Source organism: Zonotrichia albicollis (assembly GCF_047830755.1).
Source record: "Zonotrichia albicollis isolate bZonAlb1 chromosome Z unlocalized genomic scaffold, bZonAlb1.hap1 SUPER_Z_unloc_1, whole genome shotgun sequence".
Lineage (NCBI taxonomy): Eukaryota > Metazoa > Chordata > Aves > Passeriformes > Passerellidae > Zonotrichia > Zonotrichia albicollis.
The window spans coordinates 454,102-469,563 of record NW_027428339.1 but is presented as its reverse complement, the minus strand read 5'-3'; the positions used below and the strand labels follow the sequence as shown (position 1 = coordinate 469,563).

Here is a 15,462-nt window from a genome sequence, read left to right as displayed (position 1 = left end):
AGCTGAAAGCATTGGATAAAAGGTGTTTCAAGTTAGAGGCAATAGAATTTTATCAGAATTTTGGGAAGTGTTCTGTTTGAAAAATGCCATGAGCATCTCAGCCAATTAATATTCCAAATGTATGTTGTAGTTTGGTCCCAAAGTCAGAGATGGAGTTTCACTCTATTGGCTAATTGCCATCAGCTTTATTGTCCTGGTCAGTTCAATGAAAATCACATGCTGACCTCTCAGAGGGAAACACAGCCCTATTAATGCCAAGGAAATCCACATTCCTAATGATGACAGTATAATGATGATTCCTTAAGAAGTCTGGTGTGCTTTACAGTGGGGATCTGGAAGTGCATGTGTGAGATATGGATTTCTCCCATATTCTGGTGCTTTGGCCTCTAAAAGAAGGAGTGGAGTCGTCCTCCTGTGCACGTACCGCGGTTATTTATTCCTCAGCACAGTGGGAAGATGGACTGCCAGAGGTCCCAAACCTTCCTCACCCGATGCCTTGTCTGCCAGGAACTATTTAGTGTGATAATGGCGTTTGATAGACTGGACACAAACACCATTGTCACACTCCACAGCTCTGGGAGCAGGTCCTTAGCCTGGGCAAGGAGTGTTGGAGGCACGCTGCAGACTTCAGCAGAGGGGGTTTCAAAGACCTGCAAAACAGACACAAGACCAGGTTTGTGAATATTTAGAAGTGGCACATCAGGGTCCTCACAAGGAGGCGGGACACGAGATCCTGAATTGGTTTGAGGTGAATACTGCCAAAGGGACAGAGGTGCTGTACCTCACTGTTGGTGCCTTCCCTTTCCTCAAACACATTTTACTCAGCCTACTCTCTGCAGCAGAGGGGAAGGATCATGCAAATTCCTACTAATTAAGCTCCCTGAGGAAAAGGTTGGCAATCCTGTGCAGAGCAGGAAAGCCCAGAAATCCAGGCAGAAGGACTTGACTTCACTGCAGAACATGTAAGGAGAAAGCAAAGCAGCTGATGCCACTGCAAATAAGCAATTTTTAGTCCCTCAGCTACGTGGAAGCTTCCAGCAAATCAATAGGAATACTTCCAAGACAAAATAGCATGCAAGAAAGAGAAATGGCCATGAGTTTTTAGTACTGCAAGGGGAAAAACTCCAAAAATAATAGGAAAGTTACAGGGAGAAAACAAAGCATAAACATCAGAAAAAAATCCCCCTTTTGCTTCTCTTCTGCCGGGCATCTGTGTAAAGAACAACATTGGGATGTTCCAATGCAGAGGGCATTGTGAAGAACAAATGTGTTTTCAAGAGGGTTTTTTGAGATGGGTCACAGAAACTGTCCTTCCCACATGGCCAGACCTGGAAGCGTTCCTGGTCCCCCAGAAAGTCTGTCCGCTTCCCCAGCACCCCACTTCTTAAAAACAATAAACAGGGTGGCTTACACTACCCTAACAAAAGCCTAATCTCTTTCCAAGTGCAGGTAGAGATCACTAGGTCCAAGACATTAAATCCTGTTAAATTACACAGTTGAGCCCTGGGTATGTGTGGATATTTTAGTATGCCAAAGTGCTTAGTGTTGGAAATCCACCTGCACTATTTTATTTTTGTTAATCTCTTTTAGCATTTCCTTTTCCTCACATGAATTTTGCTCAGGGAGGCACTTACCATCGGAGACAACAGCCAAAGGGTCCTCTGGTGTGTTGTTAGGGCTTGGCAGAACTGGGATTCTCTCGCTGGACGTTTGCTGACTGTCTGTACTTGAATCTTTGGAGTCGTGGTTTCTTTTCTGAGTTCCCAGCAGTGGGCAGCTGCTGCAAGCCTCTGCTTCCAGTGGACACCTTTCCCTCTCCCTTTATGGGATCCTGAGGTTTTAAAGTAAACAATTCATTCTAGTTCTGATAAGTCATATTAAAATATTGATCTGGGGGAGGGAGATGACCCTTGCTGCACTGAGCCGGAGTCACCTTTAGTCAGACTACAGAATGGAAAAAAGCTCAGAGACTTCAATTTTCTCTGTTCCTTCAGAGAGCACTTGTGGGGAGGGAAAAATGCAAAAGATAAGGGGGTTTCAGCTCTTTGTTTTGCTGAACCCTGAGATGAAGAGTGTTTACCCTGGCTGCATATTAATTGCCTACTTCTGCCAGTGAGACTGATTTCATCAGTTTCTCAGTGCTCATCTCATGTTCACTGCTGAGGCTTGCCAATCTTTGTTCTTTCTTAAATTTTGAGTACTGTCTGCTTTGCCTAGTAATTTTCAGGTTTTAGTTTTTCCAGCACACTTGGGAGGTAGGGGGAAAAGCCTGGCTTCAGTTGAGCCTGTCTGAACAGCACTGGCAAACCCAGGGGTGGTACACACCTCCCAGGACCTCATCCAACAAAGAGACCATTGCATAAATCTCCAGTTTAGGGCCTGATGAATTTCACTTTTTAGGCCAAAATAGGATTTGAACCTGAGATCTTCTCTGAACATAAAATAAAGTCACGTTTTGGGTATGAGAACATTTGGTAGTTAACTAACAGTTGTTTCATCACTTACTTCCATTACCACTTGTGTTCTATTAGAACGTTTTGGAAAAGTCTGAAGTAATAGTTTGGGGGTTTAGGAAGCAATTTTCAGTATAAATACTTCACAAAAGTGAGGAACCAGGTAATTTTACTGATTTTGGTTAATGTTCCGTCCAGCAGCAGAAAACCACCATGAAATCAAATTTGGAAAACATTCTGTGTCTTAACCTCTCCTCCTTACACCCTCTTGGTTACACATCTTTTTTGCTTAAATCTGTCTTGGACTGCAAATCTGTCATGGCAAGAATAATCTATGGTTTCCTAAAAGGCTGATTCCTAATCCCAGTCCTGTTATGTAAATAGTAATTCCTTGTTTGGGGCTGGTACATGCACACAGTGTAAAGATGACAAAAATACACTACTAGTTCAGAGTCTGCCCTAGTCGTAGAACATGTTTTGGGGAAAGCAGGTACCTAAAAATTACCTGTAAAATTATATCAGCATCCTGTGTGCAAACTCCTTATGCTACTCGGACCTGCTCTGAAAGTACAGATGTGCATTTGAAGTCTACAGAAGATATATGACAATATGCTTAATCAGAATAAAAGAGGACAGTATTAGGTCAGGAAGACCTCATATTAAAAAGAAAGCAACCAACCCAAAACCAAAATGCCACATGTTGTTCAAAACCAGCAGAAAAAAACCTAAAAAGTGCTACTTTTAATAACAGCAGAAACATCACTTATTTGGTGTCTGTGAGTTGTATTTCTGGGGAAAAAAAGTCCAGTTTCCCTCAAAATGGGTCTCTGCAACTGTAGGTGAAGCACTGGTTACTCCACAGGAGCCTGGGGAAAGTCTGGAACTGCATTGCAACATCCAGCACTGCTGCAGACTGGTTGGGGTCCAGTTCTCTGAAATGAAATGCCAAAGTATTGGGAAATTCCTGGAAAAAGAAAAGGAACTGGTTTGTTTAAATGTTACTAAAGGTGACACAGGGGCAGATAATGCAATATACATTGCACACAGACCTGAGGGCCAGATTCTTCCCTTGGAAATACATACCTATGACCCCAAGCAAAATCATCTAACTTTGAAGTGCGGTCTAACCGTGAGGCTGGCACTGCTCAGAGCAGAGGACTGACTCCTGTGATCTCCAAAAGTCCCTTCCAGCCTAAATGATTCTGTGCTTCCATGTTATATGCAGAGTTCCTGGTGAGTAAGATGTCACTAGACAAAGGACAAAATTTGATCCCTAAAAAAGCCTTTCCCTCTCATTTATCTTATATACAATATGAAAGATATGTTGAGGGAAATGGAAATCACCGGGATGGTGTCTTTTCTGTGCAGAAACAGTGGAAGAATGACTTCAAAGCTGAAGGAATAACTGCAGGGACAAAAACCTGAGCTGTATCTTGTGGCTTTACTCCAGCACATAATACTCTTCAACTGATCCGGGGCTGGCTATTTCCATCTTTGGAAAAATCCTGCCACTGTCCTACCAGCTGTGGGCATGGCTCCCTTGTCTTAAAATTCCAGATTCAAAGATTTAGGCCAGAATCTTTTATGGAGAAAAATTACACATATCCAACAGTGGAACTGAATTTATCCCTTTGCTTTCTGAATGTCAGCGACTGTGCTGACTCACATCACTTTTGGATATGGCCATATAATTTTTGAGAGGACATTGCTACAGGAATTCTTGGGCTCAGAGGAGGCAAAGGTGGTGTTTATCAGCTTATCCCAGAGTACTGCAGCATTCAAAGGGCATATTTACCACACTCTCATGGACAGAGGTAAGGGCTACAAGTGCTGGGACAGCTCAGATCCCAGAGGAGAAATGCTGTGATCCTTGTCAGTCAATGGCCACTGGTTAAAGATTACCTGTGCTGGTCACTCCGATGGCTGGGTGGAGAAAGATTAACTCAGAGCAGCAGAAAGTTGAGCAAAGGTCTTTAACCTGGAAGCCATGATCTCTTCTGATTTCTGCTGGGGATCAGTAAACGAAATTGATTTGAGTTTCCCAATCATCAAACTCATTACATCAGTTCTGGATCACCCTGGCATTTCCTGTAACCGTTCACCCTCTGACAGAGAGGGGATGGGAATTATCTTCAGATTAGGAGAGTAAGGTCTGGCTGACAATGTACTCTCCATGACATTGCTTCTTCCCCAGCAAAATAGTTGTGAGCAGAATTTAAGCAATTTTGCTGCAAACAAAAGGCTAACACAAAAACCTTGTATTTACCAGTCCCTCAGGGTGACTCTCCTTGTCCCAGGAGATCTGCTGGCTCTGCAGGCAGGTGTGCTGGGCACACCAGTGTACAAAGGATGCCCTAGGCTGGCTTGGAGGGCGCACTTCCAGCTCTGTTAGTCCCCTGAGCCACACATGAAGATAAGCAGCTTTATTAATGTTTTGTTTCTGCAAGTAAAAATTCTGTTTCTTGGTGAGGTGCCCTCTGTCAGTCCCTAGCGCAGTCTGTGCCCGGGCTGAGGTGGCTCTGCTGAGGGCCGCTGTGCCCTGCCCCGTCCCTCCTCGAGCCCAGCGCCAGCAGCCAGGCCTGGGGCAGCGGGGACAGGGCTCGCGGTGCCCTGGGCTTGCTGCAGCCAGCTGTCATTGACTGCTGCTTGTTTGAATGGCAGCGCTGCAGGTCTGGGTGGGAAGGGCCCTCAAAGATCATCTCCTTCCACCCTCATGGGCAGGGATGTCTTCCGCTCTCCCAGGCTGCCCCAGGCTCTGTCCAGCGTGGCCTGAGACACTCCCAGGGATGGGGCAGCCACAGCTTCTCTGGGCACCTGTGCCAGGGCCTCAGCACCCTCACAGCTGACAATTTCTTCCCATTATCCCATCTAATCTTGCCCTCTGGAAGTGTGAAGCCATTCCTTGTGTCCTGTGAGTCCAGGCCCTTGTCCCAGTTCCCTTCCCATCCCTCCTGTGAGCCCCTTAGGTGCTGCAAGGTTGCTGTGTTGCAGGGAACCTGCACACAGAAAGAGCAGGGGGGAGAAATACAGATCTTGAGCTCAAAATAAAGTGAGCATTGTCAGTTCCTGACCTAGCACTGGTAATTCCAACATTAGGTATGAAAGGAATGGAAAGAAGAATTAGTAATGTCTAGTATAGGCTGCAGAAGCAGGCGTGGGAATTTACACAGGTGTTCAGGTCAGTCCTGATTAGGATCAGGTGTGGCTCAGGGAGCTCGTAACGGTTTTTTAGTCTAAAGTGATTGTCAGTGTGGTGAGGGTTTAGGAGTGCTTCTGCCAAATTGGACAGGGTAATCCGTTGCATTGGATATTAAATTTACTGGATAACAACAGCTCTGGAGTTCCTGAGACTGCTCTTCTAGACTGACTTGCCTGGAGAGACTTAAAACTGGCAAGTAAGTGGACTTCTATTTGTTGTGGTTGGAATGGGGTGACTGAGGTTCCTGTATCGGCAGTTAAAATAGGTGGTGGTGTGCCTTGGCATGTATTAGATTTGGTGAGCTTTATAGAATGATTATCTGTGGGAAATGTGCTGGATCAGAAAGAAATATTGTCAGAAAACTTTTTGCCTGCCTGCCAGCATCTTCATGCTCTCTGAGGATAGCTTAGAAAGAAAAAAACTGAAATAAAACAGAATGTGGTTAGTGAATCAGAGGTGGCCTTGTGTTTCAGCCTCTGGATTACCAAGGGTGATGGTGTCTCGATCCTGGACACTTCTGCCTGTTTCCTGAAGCCTTTTTCACAAAATTCTGATTTCAGGACCTCAGAGAAAAAGAAGCTGCTATGTTTTCCCAGTCTGTCCCTGTGGGTAATCCAAAGCAACAGGTTTGAGGGGCAGGCTGTGGCTGCACAGGTGCAGCTGGTCTGTAATTACTTAGGTTGGTGCAGGTGCTGACCATCAGACATCGCCAGGTGTTCAAAGATAGTTTTGAGTGAAAAGAAGGACTAAAGTGGGGAGGAAAGTGAGGCAGCAGCTTTTGTGAGAGAACAATTCCCTGTGTTCCAGGGCTTTTTCCAGATCAGCTCTTGGGAATCAGTGGGTGTGTACTGTGCTCACAGAGCTCGCAAAGGTATTAGCTGAAGTGTAATCCCAAACACTGTGTGATGGACTAGGCTGAGGTATTCATTCATGTGCCCGCACTTCAGAACCCCCATGTGATGTCTGTACCCGGCAGCCGCCTCGGTGTGTGAGGAACAGGAGCAGTCCCTGGGCCAGGCGGTCACTGTGTCCCTGCCGGGCGCCCTGGGCTGGAGCTCCGTGACACGGGCACGGCCTGAGGGTGGTGCCGGGTGCCGGCCGTGCCCAGGCCCCGCTCAGGCGCGCCGTGCCCGCGGGCCGTGCTGCGTTTCCAGGCGGCACAGGGCGCTCGGGGGCTGCGAGCAGCGAGGGCAGGGCCCTGTGCTGCCCCGGGCTTGTGGCACCTGCCAGGCTGCTGGCCCCGGCCCCGGCAGCGAACGCTCCTGCGGGTGAAGGGCGATGCGTCTGCTGGCACTCGAGAACAAAGAACGGCCTCTCCTGTCGCTGTGAAAACAGACACAGTCACTAACCTGCTGCTCCGTGTCCGCCTGTGTCCCGCACACCGTGGAGACGTCACTGGGCAAACGGGGCTGCCCGGGGCCGAGCTGGGCTTAAAAGGACACGGGTTCTTGTTGGGTGGGGAGGGGAGGAGTGCCCAGCTCTGGAAGGAAACATCTGGCTGTCTTTAACCACTGGGAACTGCGTGCACGACCTGCCTGTGTAATCACATACCAGTTCAGCTCACCAGAGCTTGAAATCCATTGCCATAGCCTCACAAGGTTTCCCAGTTACACAATGCTGTCCTCAGAATACAGTTTAAAAAATTATTTTGAGAATTCCTTTTTATGTGTTTCGTTTCTTACTGTTTCACAGTGTTAGTAGTATTAGTGTTTGAGAAAGGAACTAGTTTTCTGGTTAAATTAATTCTTTCTTTTAATGGAGAAATGAGATCCAACAGTGAAAAGTAATCTTTTTAAAAGAAACACAAAATAAGGGAGAAGGGAGGAAAATTCTGTTTGATTTCCAGCAAATGCCCACTTTAAATATCTGTGTATTGATATTCTTATTTGGAGATAAGGCTAAGGTGTTTCAGTAAATTTTTTTTTGGACCAAAGGTACCTGCCCTGTCAATCTATATCAGTCTCACCAGGGGTTATATGGCACAGCCACTGTAGAGCCTGTTAATGCTGTATGGGACCCGTCTTTGTTTTCATTAAATAGGACATAGAATGTGCCCATTTAAAGAGCAAGAAACAATTTGCAAATTTTATGTCCAAGTGAAGACTCTTAAACTATGTAATCTGCAGTTGTTTCAACATTATTTGCTTCTAATACTTATTCAGGGATTCAGATATTATTCTCTCTGCTTACCAAGAAAAAAACCCAAATTTTAAGTAATGCTTGCAGGATTAATTCTGTATGAACTAATCTAAATGACATTTAGAACTCACCTGCTGTTCCTAGAATACTCCTGAAAACTTGGTTTTCTTCCTCAGAAGTTTATTATGACTAGAAAAAAACCAAACCACCACATATACAAATCTGAATCTTTATCCCCAGTGGGAAGTGAGTTATTTCCTCCAGATATCAGCTGACGCTTTTCCAACTGAGGTGAGAGCTTTCTGCCCTCCCAGGCTGTGGAGCTGTCTTTGGCATGGATGGGGTGGCCCTGGTCCCTGCCAGAGCCTCCAGCCGCATGTGGCGTGTGGGAATGGTCCCAGAGAGTGCCAGGGGCTGTGCCAGGGGGTGCCTGGGCTGCTCTGTGCCCCCAGACTGTGCCAGGGGGTGCCTGGGCTGCTCTGTGCCCCCAGACTGTGCCAGGGGACGCCTGGGCTGGGCAGCCCGTGGCACAGGAGGGGCCGGAGCTGTTGGATCACAGCTGCTGGGGACGTGGATGGAGATCTTTGGGGCCTGGCTGAGAGGGGCTCTGGGGTGGCAGGGACACGGGGGTGGGTGTGGTGACACCTGCTGCTGGTGGCACAGCTCGTGTGTTCGCAGTGTGCCTGGTGAATTAAGGTACCATCTGCCCACGGCTGGCAGTTGGAGCTGTTTCACATATGTGAGCTGCAGCATGTCAAACATTAATCATTCCTCTCGAGCCTCTGTGGGCGTGGGCCAGGGCTCTGCTTTACCCGGGTCAATGAACAAGGCTCTGGGGCCGTTTGAAACTAAGTGGTTGCGTGGCAAGATTATGTGTGTTTCACAATTCTTAAATGCTAGTAGAACATTCCTGAGTGCTAGTGGAGTGTAAAGTCCAATTTTAATTTAGGATCAGTGAGTAACTTAACTGGACATTTGTATCATACTGCTGTGACAAGCAGCCTGGGAATTCCTGAAGTTTGTTGAGGATAATTTCTCATCACAAGCTCAGGAAAGGTGCTCTGCCACAGGGGTTAGCGAATAGAGGACTCATGGCAGGAGTAATGGTTCTGGTCACAGTGACCACGACATGGTTTGGTTTAAATTTTCTGTGTAGTTACAGAAAGCAGAGTTGTTGCCCTAGATTTCAAATTGAAGCTGCCAGGGAGCAGTTGGCCATGTCCCCTGAGTGCTGGTCAGGTTTGAAACGTGCAGAGAGGCAGTGCCATTGAGGCAGAAGCCAGTGGGTGGGGTGGATGCCAGCTTGGCTCAACAGGGCACGCTGCTCTGGGCTCCCTGGAAGCCAGGCCAGGTGCCACGGGAAGAGGAGAGCAGAGTGCTTGGGTCTCAGTCCAAGGGCCCGTACTGTTCAACGCTGCTACCCAGGGTCTGGCTGCAGGAGTGAGGTTGCTGAGGATGCTGAACTGGGAGGTGCTGTGGGCTCGAGGGACCAGAGGCCTCGCAGAGGGGTCTAGAGAGGTGGCACACTGGGCAGTCATCAGTGGCAGGAGAATTCCTGCAGGGCCTGGATTTCACCCAGTATGTACTAGTGCAGCGCTTACTGTGTGAATTACAGGATTTTGCTGAAAAGCATGAAGATTAATGACTGTACCTGCTAGGAGCATGGGATGGAGTTCCTTCAAAGTCAGGCAGTGGCAGCCACAGGTTTGTGAGAACTGGCTGACTCACCTTTACCCCAAACTGGGAATTTTTCATCAAATTAAGTTTTCCTGAAATGCATCATTTGACAAAATACTCCTACTCTGCTGAAGTGGTAACCTAAAAAAGCTTCTATTTAATTTGTAACTCTATTTTTATTTAACTCCTGAAAGCTGGCATGAGTATGAATTAATGTTGCTTTTTAAGTGTTGTTTAAAGTTGTGCTTTTATTTACATTAAGTCTTGGGGGTTTCATGGTTGGTTTTTTTTTTTTTTTAAGTCAGCTTTAGATAGTACAGTTTGAGCATAAGAACAGAAGGAAGCTGAGTGAGGGTTGCTATGAATTGCTTATGTGTGTTTGCTGAACCAGCACCTAGTGAAGTAATGGTGCTGGATTAAGTTTTTGGGTTTTTTTCCCTCAGCACTTTCTAAAGGCACCCAGTTCTTTTCAGTACCAGATAAATAATGATTTTGGTGGTGTGCTACATGTCTGAACGATGCTTTACTGACAGAGAAGTTTGCAGAGCTGTGCTGGTAAACGGAGAGCTGTCCTGGCTCTCTGTGCAGGCAGGAGCTGTAGGAAGGCCTTGCATTGCCTTGTGCCTCTCCCAGGCTGTTTCCCCAGCAGCCCCTTGCCCTGCTGAGCTGAAAGGAGCTCAGGAGCTGATGTGGCACTTTCTTGGTGCCTTTCTTCTCTCATGGTGCCAGGTGAAAGCTCTGGGAGGTGGTGTTAAGCAAACTGCGTCTGAAATGTGTGTTGTACCCAGGCATTGATAAAACATAGAAGCACAGTTTATACTTACGTTATTATTACATCATTGGAGACAGTGAGCCAGCTGCTTGATTGCTGAGGAAAAGGAACTGTTTCAAACTTGACAATTTTCTTAAAAGCTGCCGTTCACAGAAGTAACGCACTAGGGCAAAGGAGAGTACTGGTGTGGTAGGGAAAATGTTGTCACTTGTGCAAACAGGTGGCTCTCAGTTCCCTGGACTCTAGGTGGGCTGCGGAGGAAGGTAATTACTGGACTTACACTATGTTACCCCACTTTAGGCAGGTAGAAGTTATTTAATGGTTGTGCTCTGTGAAGAACCCCTTAAAACTAAATATCCGTGCTGCACCAGCACACTAAAACATGTAGAGGTACAGCAGAAAGGTATCTGCCTGTGGCATACAACTAATATTTGCCAAGTATTATCTAGTGTGCATCTCTTATCTTTTAGCTGTAGTCCAAGGTTCAAAGTTTACCTTTTGTTTAAGAACTGATTTCACAGGGAGGTCATGTCCTTTAGCTAATCCAGCAGCAATAGAGGTCTGTAAAATGGAAATTGGGTTTACCACTACTTGGAGGAGAGCCCTGAGGCCCACATGGAAAGCCGCTGTGGCATAGAGGTGTATCCACTGTCATGGCAGTATGCAGAGAGCCTGGACAAGCGACAGAGTGGAGGAAATGATTAGTCTGCTGTGGAATGTTGTGGTGTTGCCAGACCCAGCCTCAAACCAGGAGAAGATAAGCCCTGACCCTTTGCTCCTGACCCAGGCACAGCCCTTCCCAGGGTACTGGTCACTCATCCCCACCTTCCTATTTTCACTGCAAAGAGTCAGTGAAATTATTCCCAAATAGCTGAAACCACCAAGCTGGTGTGGGCTGGCTCCAGCTGCAGCTCTGCTCTGCCAGGGCTGCTGCATTTACCTGTGCCGTGCCAGGACAGCAGCAACAGAGGAAACGGGCTGCCAGAGCTGGGGCCCACCAGGCCGTGCTTCCCTCTGAGGACAGTCTCCATCCTTCTCTGGAGAAGAGAATGAAAAATGGGGAAAAGGAGGCGATGAGTAGGGAAAGTTGTGGGAGTAAATATTGAGAAAAGCTCCATGGTATTAAATAAATATTTTGAAGTAAAAATGAGGAAATTTCTCGAAAAGTAGGGGAATTTTGGGGGATAAAACTTAAAAAAATCTAAGAATGTGTATTTTTGAGTAAAAAAAGAAGGTAAGGAAAATTTGGGTTGTAAAACTGGAGATAGTCCCTAGAATAGATGATTGATATTTTCTTGTAAAAATGAGGAAATCAGAAGTGGAAAGATAGGGAAAATTTGGGGAGGAAAAGTAAAATAATCCTCAGAGATTCAGGAATTAACATCCTGAGGTAAATTGAGGTCATCAGTTGTGGACATGGAGCAAAAATTCTGGGTGTAGAAATGGATGTTTTCTCCAAGATGTAGAATGAACATTGTGAGGAGAAAATAGGATTACTGGTAGTGGACAGGTAGGGAAATTTGGGGGATAAAGAGTTAATCTACATGGGGATGTTTTTGAGGGAGATTGGGCCCAGAAGTAAAAAAAGTCCAAAACCAATCCTGCTTCACCTCTATTTCCCAGGATAAATTCTACAAGCTGCTAGTTGAGGGACTAAAAAAATCATAAAAATGGAGCCAAGATTATTAAGGGTTCTCGGAATCCCATCCAAGTGTTGTCATTGAATTTTTAACAGATCTTGAAGCTTTTGATGACAATAATGCATTTCTCTGTTGGGATTGCCACGGACTAAGTGAACCCTCAGGACTTGTTTTGCTCATTTCTCCCTGGAAAAGGATGTTGCACCTTCCGAGCCATTGGGGAAATGCTGGAAAGGGCAGTAATTTAAGGTTATTTGGAGGAGTTGTATGTATGCTGTCTTGTCAGGCGCCAGCCAGATCTGCCTTAGGGTTGTTCAAGGGGCTTAGTGTGTAAAACAGCCTTAGTAGAAAAGAAGGAGCAGCATTCCCATCCTAGCCCTTTCTCGTGATCCCAGAACTTGCTTAGGAGCTGAGAATATGAACATTCTGAGTTCAACCCCTAGATGGGCCAATAACTTCTCATCGTTTGACCTGATGATCCTTGGGGGTCTCTCCAATTCAGAATCTCCTCTGCTCGGGAAAAAAGGAGGTAACAGGTTCCCCTGGCATTATAAACCCAGAGGTTTTTCCATTGGAGAGAGCCACAGAGAAAGCGGGGCAGAGGAAGGAGAGCATCAGGTCTCACCCGGCAGGTGTCGGATGAGCGGCCCGAGCGGGGCCCCGCTCTCACCCCGGGCGCGGTCGAGAGCGACAGAGGGGGACCGGCTCCTTCTGCCCGCGGCGCTCCAGCCCCGCTCGTTCCGGGGCGTCCCGCGGGGTGCGCTGCCTCGGGGGCCCGTGGCGGGCTCGCTGTCGCCGCGGGGGCTGCAGAGCGGCGCCGTGCCCGCCAGGGGGCGCCACGGGGGCAGGCGGCGGGAGCGGCGGGGCCAGTGGGGTCCCGGTGTCCCGCCCGCTGCCAGCCGCGATCCGGCGGCTGCTCCAGGGAACAGCGCGTCGCACACCGCCCGCCGAGCAAGAAGCGGCTCTGCCCAGCTTCCGCAGTAGGCACCGGCGGGACCAGGACCCGAATCCCCGGGCCCAGATCCCGGTCCTGGCCCCGCCAGAGCGCCTCGGGCTCCGCGCAGCGCCGGAAGCAGCCCCTGCTCCGAGTTTCCGTACAGCGCCGAGCGACGGTCCCGCCACACGCCGAGATGAGCATCCACCGTGGAAAGCGGGCCGGGCGCGGATCCGCCGGGATTTAGGGGCGCGGGCGGGGCGGGGCCCCGGGGGGCGGGGCCGGCACCTTCGCGAGGGGCGGGGCCCCGGGGGGCGGGACCGGCCCCTTCGCGAGGGGCGGGGCCCTGAGGGGCGGGGCCCCGGGGGGCGGGGCCTGCACCTTCGCGAGGGGCGGGGCCCTGAGGGGCGGGGCCTGCACCTTCGCGAGGGGCGGGGCCCCGAGGGGCGGGGCCGGCACCTGTGCGAGGGGCGGGGCCGGCACAGGTGCACGGGGCCCCAGAGCGGCTGCGCGGGGCGGGGAGTCGTTTGCTCCTCGGCGCTGGGTGAGTAAGGCTGCGGCCGGCCGGCCTCTATATTTCTTTTTCCCTGTATTTTTCTACTGCATTTATTTTCTTTTGTATTTCTTTTTCTCTATACCTCTCCTTTCTACCCTCCCTCCCTCCCCTCCTCCCCCTCAGTCCTCCCCTCCCTCTCCCCCTTCCCAACCGGGCTCCTCTCTGCCCCCTCTCCCTGCTCTCCTTTCCCCCTCCCGCAGTCTCTCCGCACGTGCCCTCTGTCCTTGTCACCCTCTCTCGACTAGCCCCTCTGTCCCCCCCTTTTTCCAGTCTCCATCTCCTGCTCTCTCTCTCTCGCTCTCTCTCTCTTTTTCTTTCCTCGCAGCCGCGGGGCTCGGGGTGCCGGGCAATAATAAAGCCCTGAGGGCCGGAGCCCGGCGCCCCCGCCCTCGCTGGGGCCCCCACACGGGGCGGAGCCGCTCTGCGGGTCCCCCCATTCCAGTTCAATACACCGCCCCACACCGCCGGGCTTCCGGCTGTCCCTACATCACACTGGGGGGCGCGGGTGGGGGGGGTGCGGGTTACAGCGGCCCCCTCGTTAGGAGGGGGTCCGGGGGGGAGGGTGAGGGGGGACTTCCTCATTAGGAGGGGGTCCCGGGGACGGTGGGGGGGGTTTGGAAGGGCCCCCTCCGGAGGACAAGGTCCCGGGGTGGGGGGTCGGGGTGAGCCCCTCCGGAGGAGGGGGGCAGGGGGGCCACCCCCGGCCAGGCCCCGCCCCCATCCGGAGACCCCCTCCTCTGGAACGGGGCCCGGGGGGAGGGAGGGGCGCGGGTGGTGTGGGGAAGACGGGCGGGGAGCGCCGTTCGTGTGTGTCTGTGCGGGGTTTTTTACGTCTGTTCTCGCTGCAGAGTGACGTATCCCCCCCTGATTCCCCCCAGCCCACTCGAGGAGGGGGTCTCCGGGACCAGGCCAGGGTACACCCCGTCTGAGGAGGGGTCCGGGGGAAGGGGGCGGCGCCTGGAGGGGGGGTGCCCCCCTCAGCCCCCCCTCTCGGGGACCCCCTCCTCCGGAGGGGGGCAATCCCTAATCCCCCATCCCGGGACCCTCTCCCAAGGAGGGCGCCCCCGTGTGACGGGGGAAGCGATTGGGCCGAATTCGGTGCCGCTCGCTGAGTTCGGCGCAGCTCGGTTCTGCTCGCTCAGTCATTTACTAGTCAATAATAATTATTATAATTAACTCTTCTTCAAGAATAATTGTATAGTTATTATTCATGACGTCACCATTTATTAATTATTTACTACGTGTACAAGTAATTTTATAATTGATGAGTAATTATGGCTCATTATGTTATAAAATAATGAATTACTCCCTATATGTTAAAATTTTTATTAGTTAAAGAATAATTACTAGTAATAAAATTTATAATTATAATTAGTAGCCGAATGTAGCCGAACCGAGCCGAGTTTAGCCGAAGAGCCCGATTGTGGCCGAGTGTAGTCGAACCAAGCCGAGTGTAGCCGAAGAGCCGATTCGTGGCCGAGTGTAGCCGAAGAGCCGATTGTGCCAGAGTGTAGCCGAACTAAGCCGAGTTTAGCCGAAAGAGCCGATTGTGGCCGAGGTGTAGCCGAACTGAGCCGAAACGAGCCGAGTTCAGCCGAGTTTAGCCGAAACCAGTCCGAGTTTAGCCGAGTGTAGCCGAAGAGAGCCGAAGAGCCCTGTGGGCGGGGCCCGGAGGCGGGCGGGGGCGGGGACAGGCGGTACCGGGGGCGCGGCTTCAGGGGCGGATCCGGCTCAGGCTGTGCGGTCGATCCCAGAGCGGCTGCGCGGGGCGTGGCCGAGGTGATTTAAGGCCCAGTAACCGCCGCGGCCGCCATTTGCTCGCTCTGAGCCCGGTGCGGGACGGGTGCCTCCTGTCCGGGCTCCTCAGTCCCGGACAGGACGTGCTTCGGCCTGCACTTCTGTCCCCTCCTCTGCTCTTCTTTCTTCCTCCTCGTATTCCCCTTATTTCTCTGCCTTTCCCACCTTTCCCTCTCCTCCCCAAAGCTCTCATCCTTTCCCTCCCATTTCGGCCTCGCCCTTCCCCCCCTTATTCTTTCTTTCCAATTCTCCGTATTCTCTTTCTTTCTCTCTCTTCCCCCCCTTCCCTCTCCTA

The 15,462-nt window shown here is 50.2% G+C and overlaps 1 protein-coding gene and 1 long non-coding RNA gene across 3 annotated transcripts; both read right to left on the bottom strand.

The window, feature by feature from the left end:
• Positions 1-163: 163 nt before the first annotated feature.
• Positions 164-7,886, bottom strand: LOC141727319 (uncharacterized). 2 transcript variants are annotated; one of them, XR_012578337.1, is made up of 3 exons: positions 7,002-7,886; positions 1,635-4,460; positions 164-650 (listed from the first exon to the last, which is right to left on the bottom strand). It is a non-coding gene; the product is annotated as an uncharacterized LOC141727319 (long non-coding RNA). The 2 variants fall into 2 exon arrangements; XR_012578336.1 differs by having other exon boundaries at positions 164-1,831; positions 2,959-4,460; positions 7,002-7,885.
• Positions 7,887-7,911: 25 nt separating this feature from the next.
• On the bottom strand, positions 7,912-14,516 carry LOC141727327 (uncharacterized). Its single transcript, XM_074533800.1, has 4 exons — positions 14,414-14,516; positions 12,506-13,273; positions 11,181-11,277; positions 7,912-10,912 (listed from the first exon to the last, which is right to left on the bottom strand). The coding sequence occupies exons 1-4, from the start codon at positions 14,514-14,516 to the stop codon at positions 10,828-10,830; spliced, it is 1,053 nt and encodes a 350-aa protein (XP_074389901.1). The 3' UTR covers positions 7,912-10,827.
• Positions 14,517-15,462: the final 946 nt, after the last annotated feature.

Excerpts from the sequence above, each read along its gene's own strand:
- LOC141727327 (XM_074533800.1), bottom strand. The coding sequence starts at position 14,516 with ATGACTGAGCGAGCAGAACCGAGCTGCGCCGAACTCAGCGAGCGGCAC. Across the intron at positions 13,274-14,413 it reads GGCGCCCTCCTTGGGAGAGG|GTGCCGGCCCCGCCCCTCGG; the intron begins GTCCCGGGATGG and ends CCCCTCGCACAG. Across the intron at positions 10,913-11,180 it reads GCTGTCCTGGCACGGCACAG|GCTCTCTGCATACTGCCATG; the intron begins GTAAATGCAGCA and ends TCGCTTGTCCAG.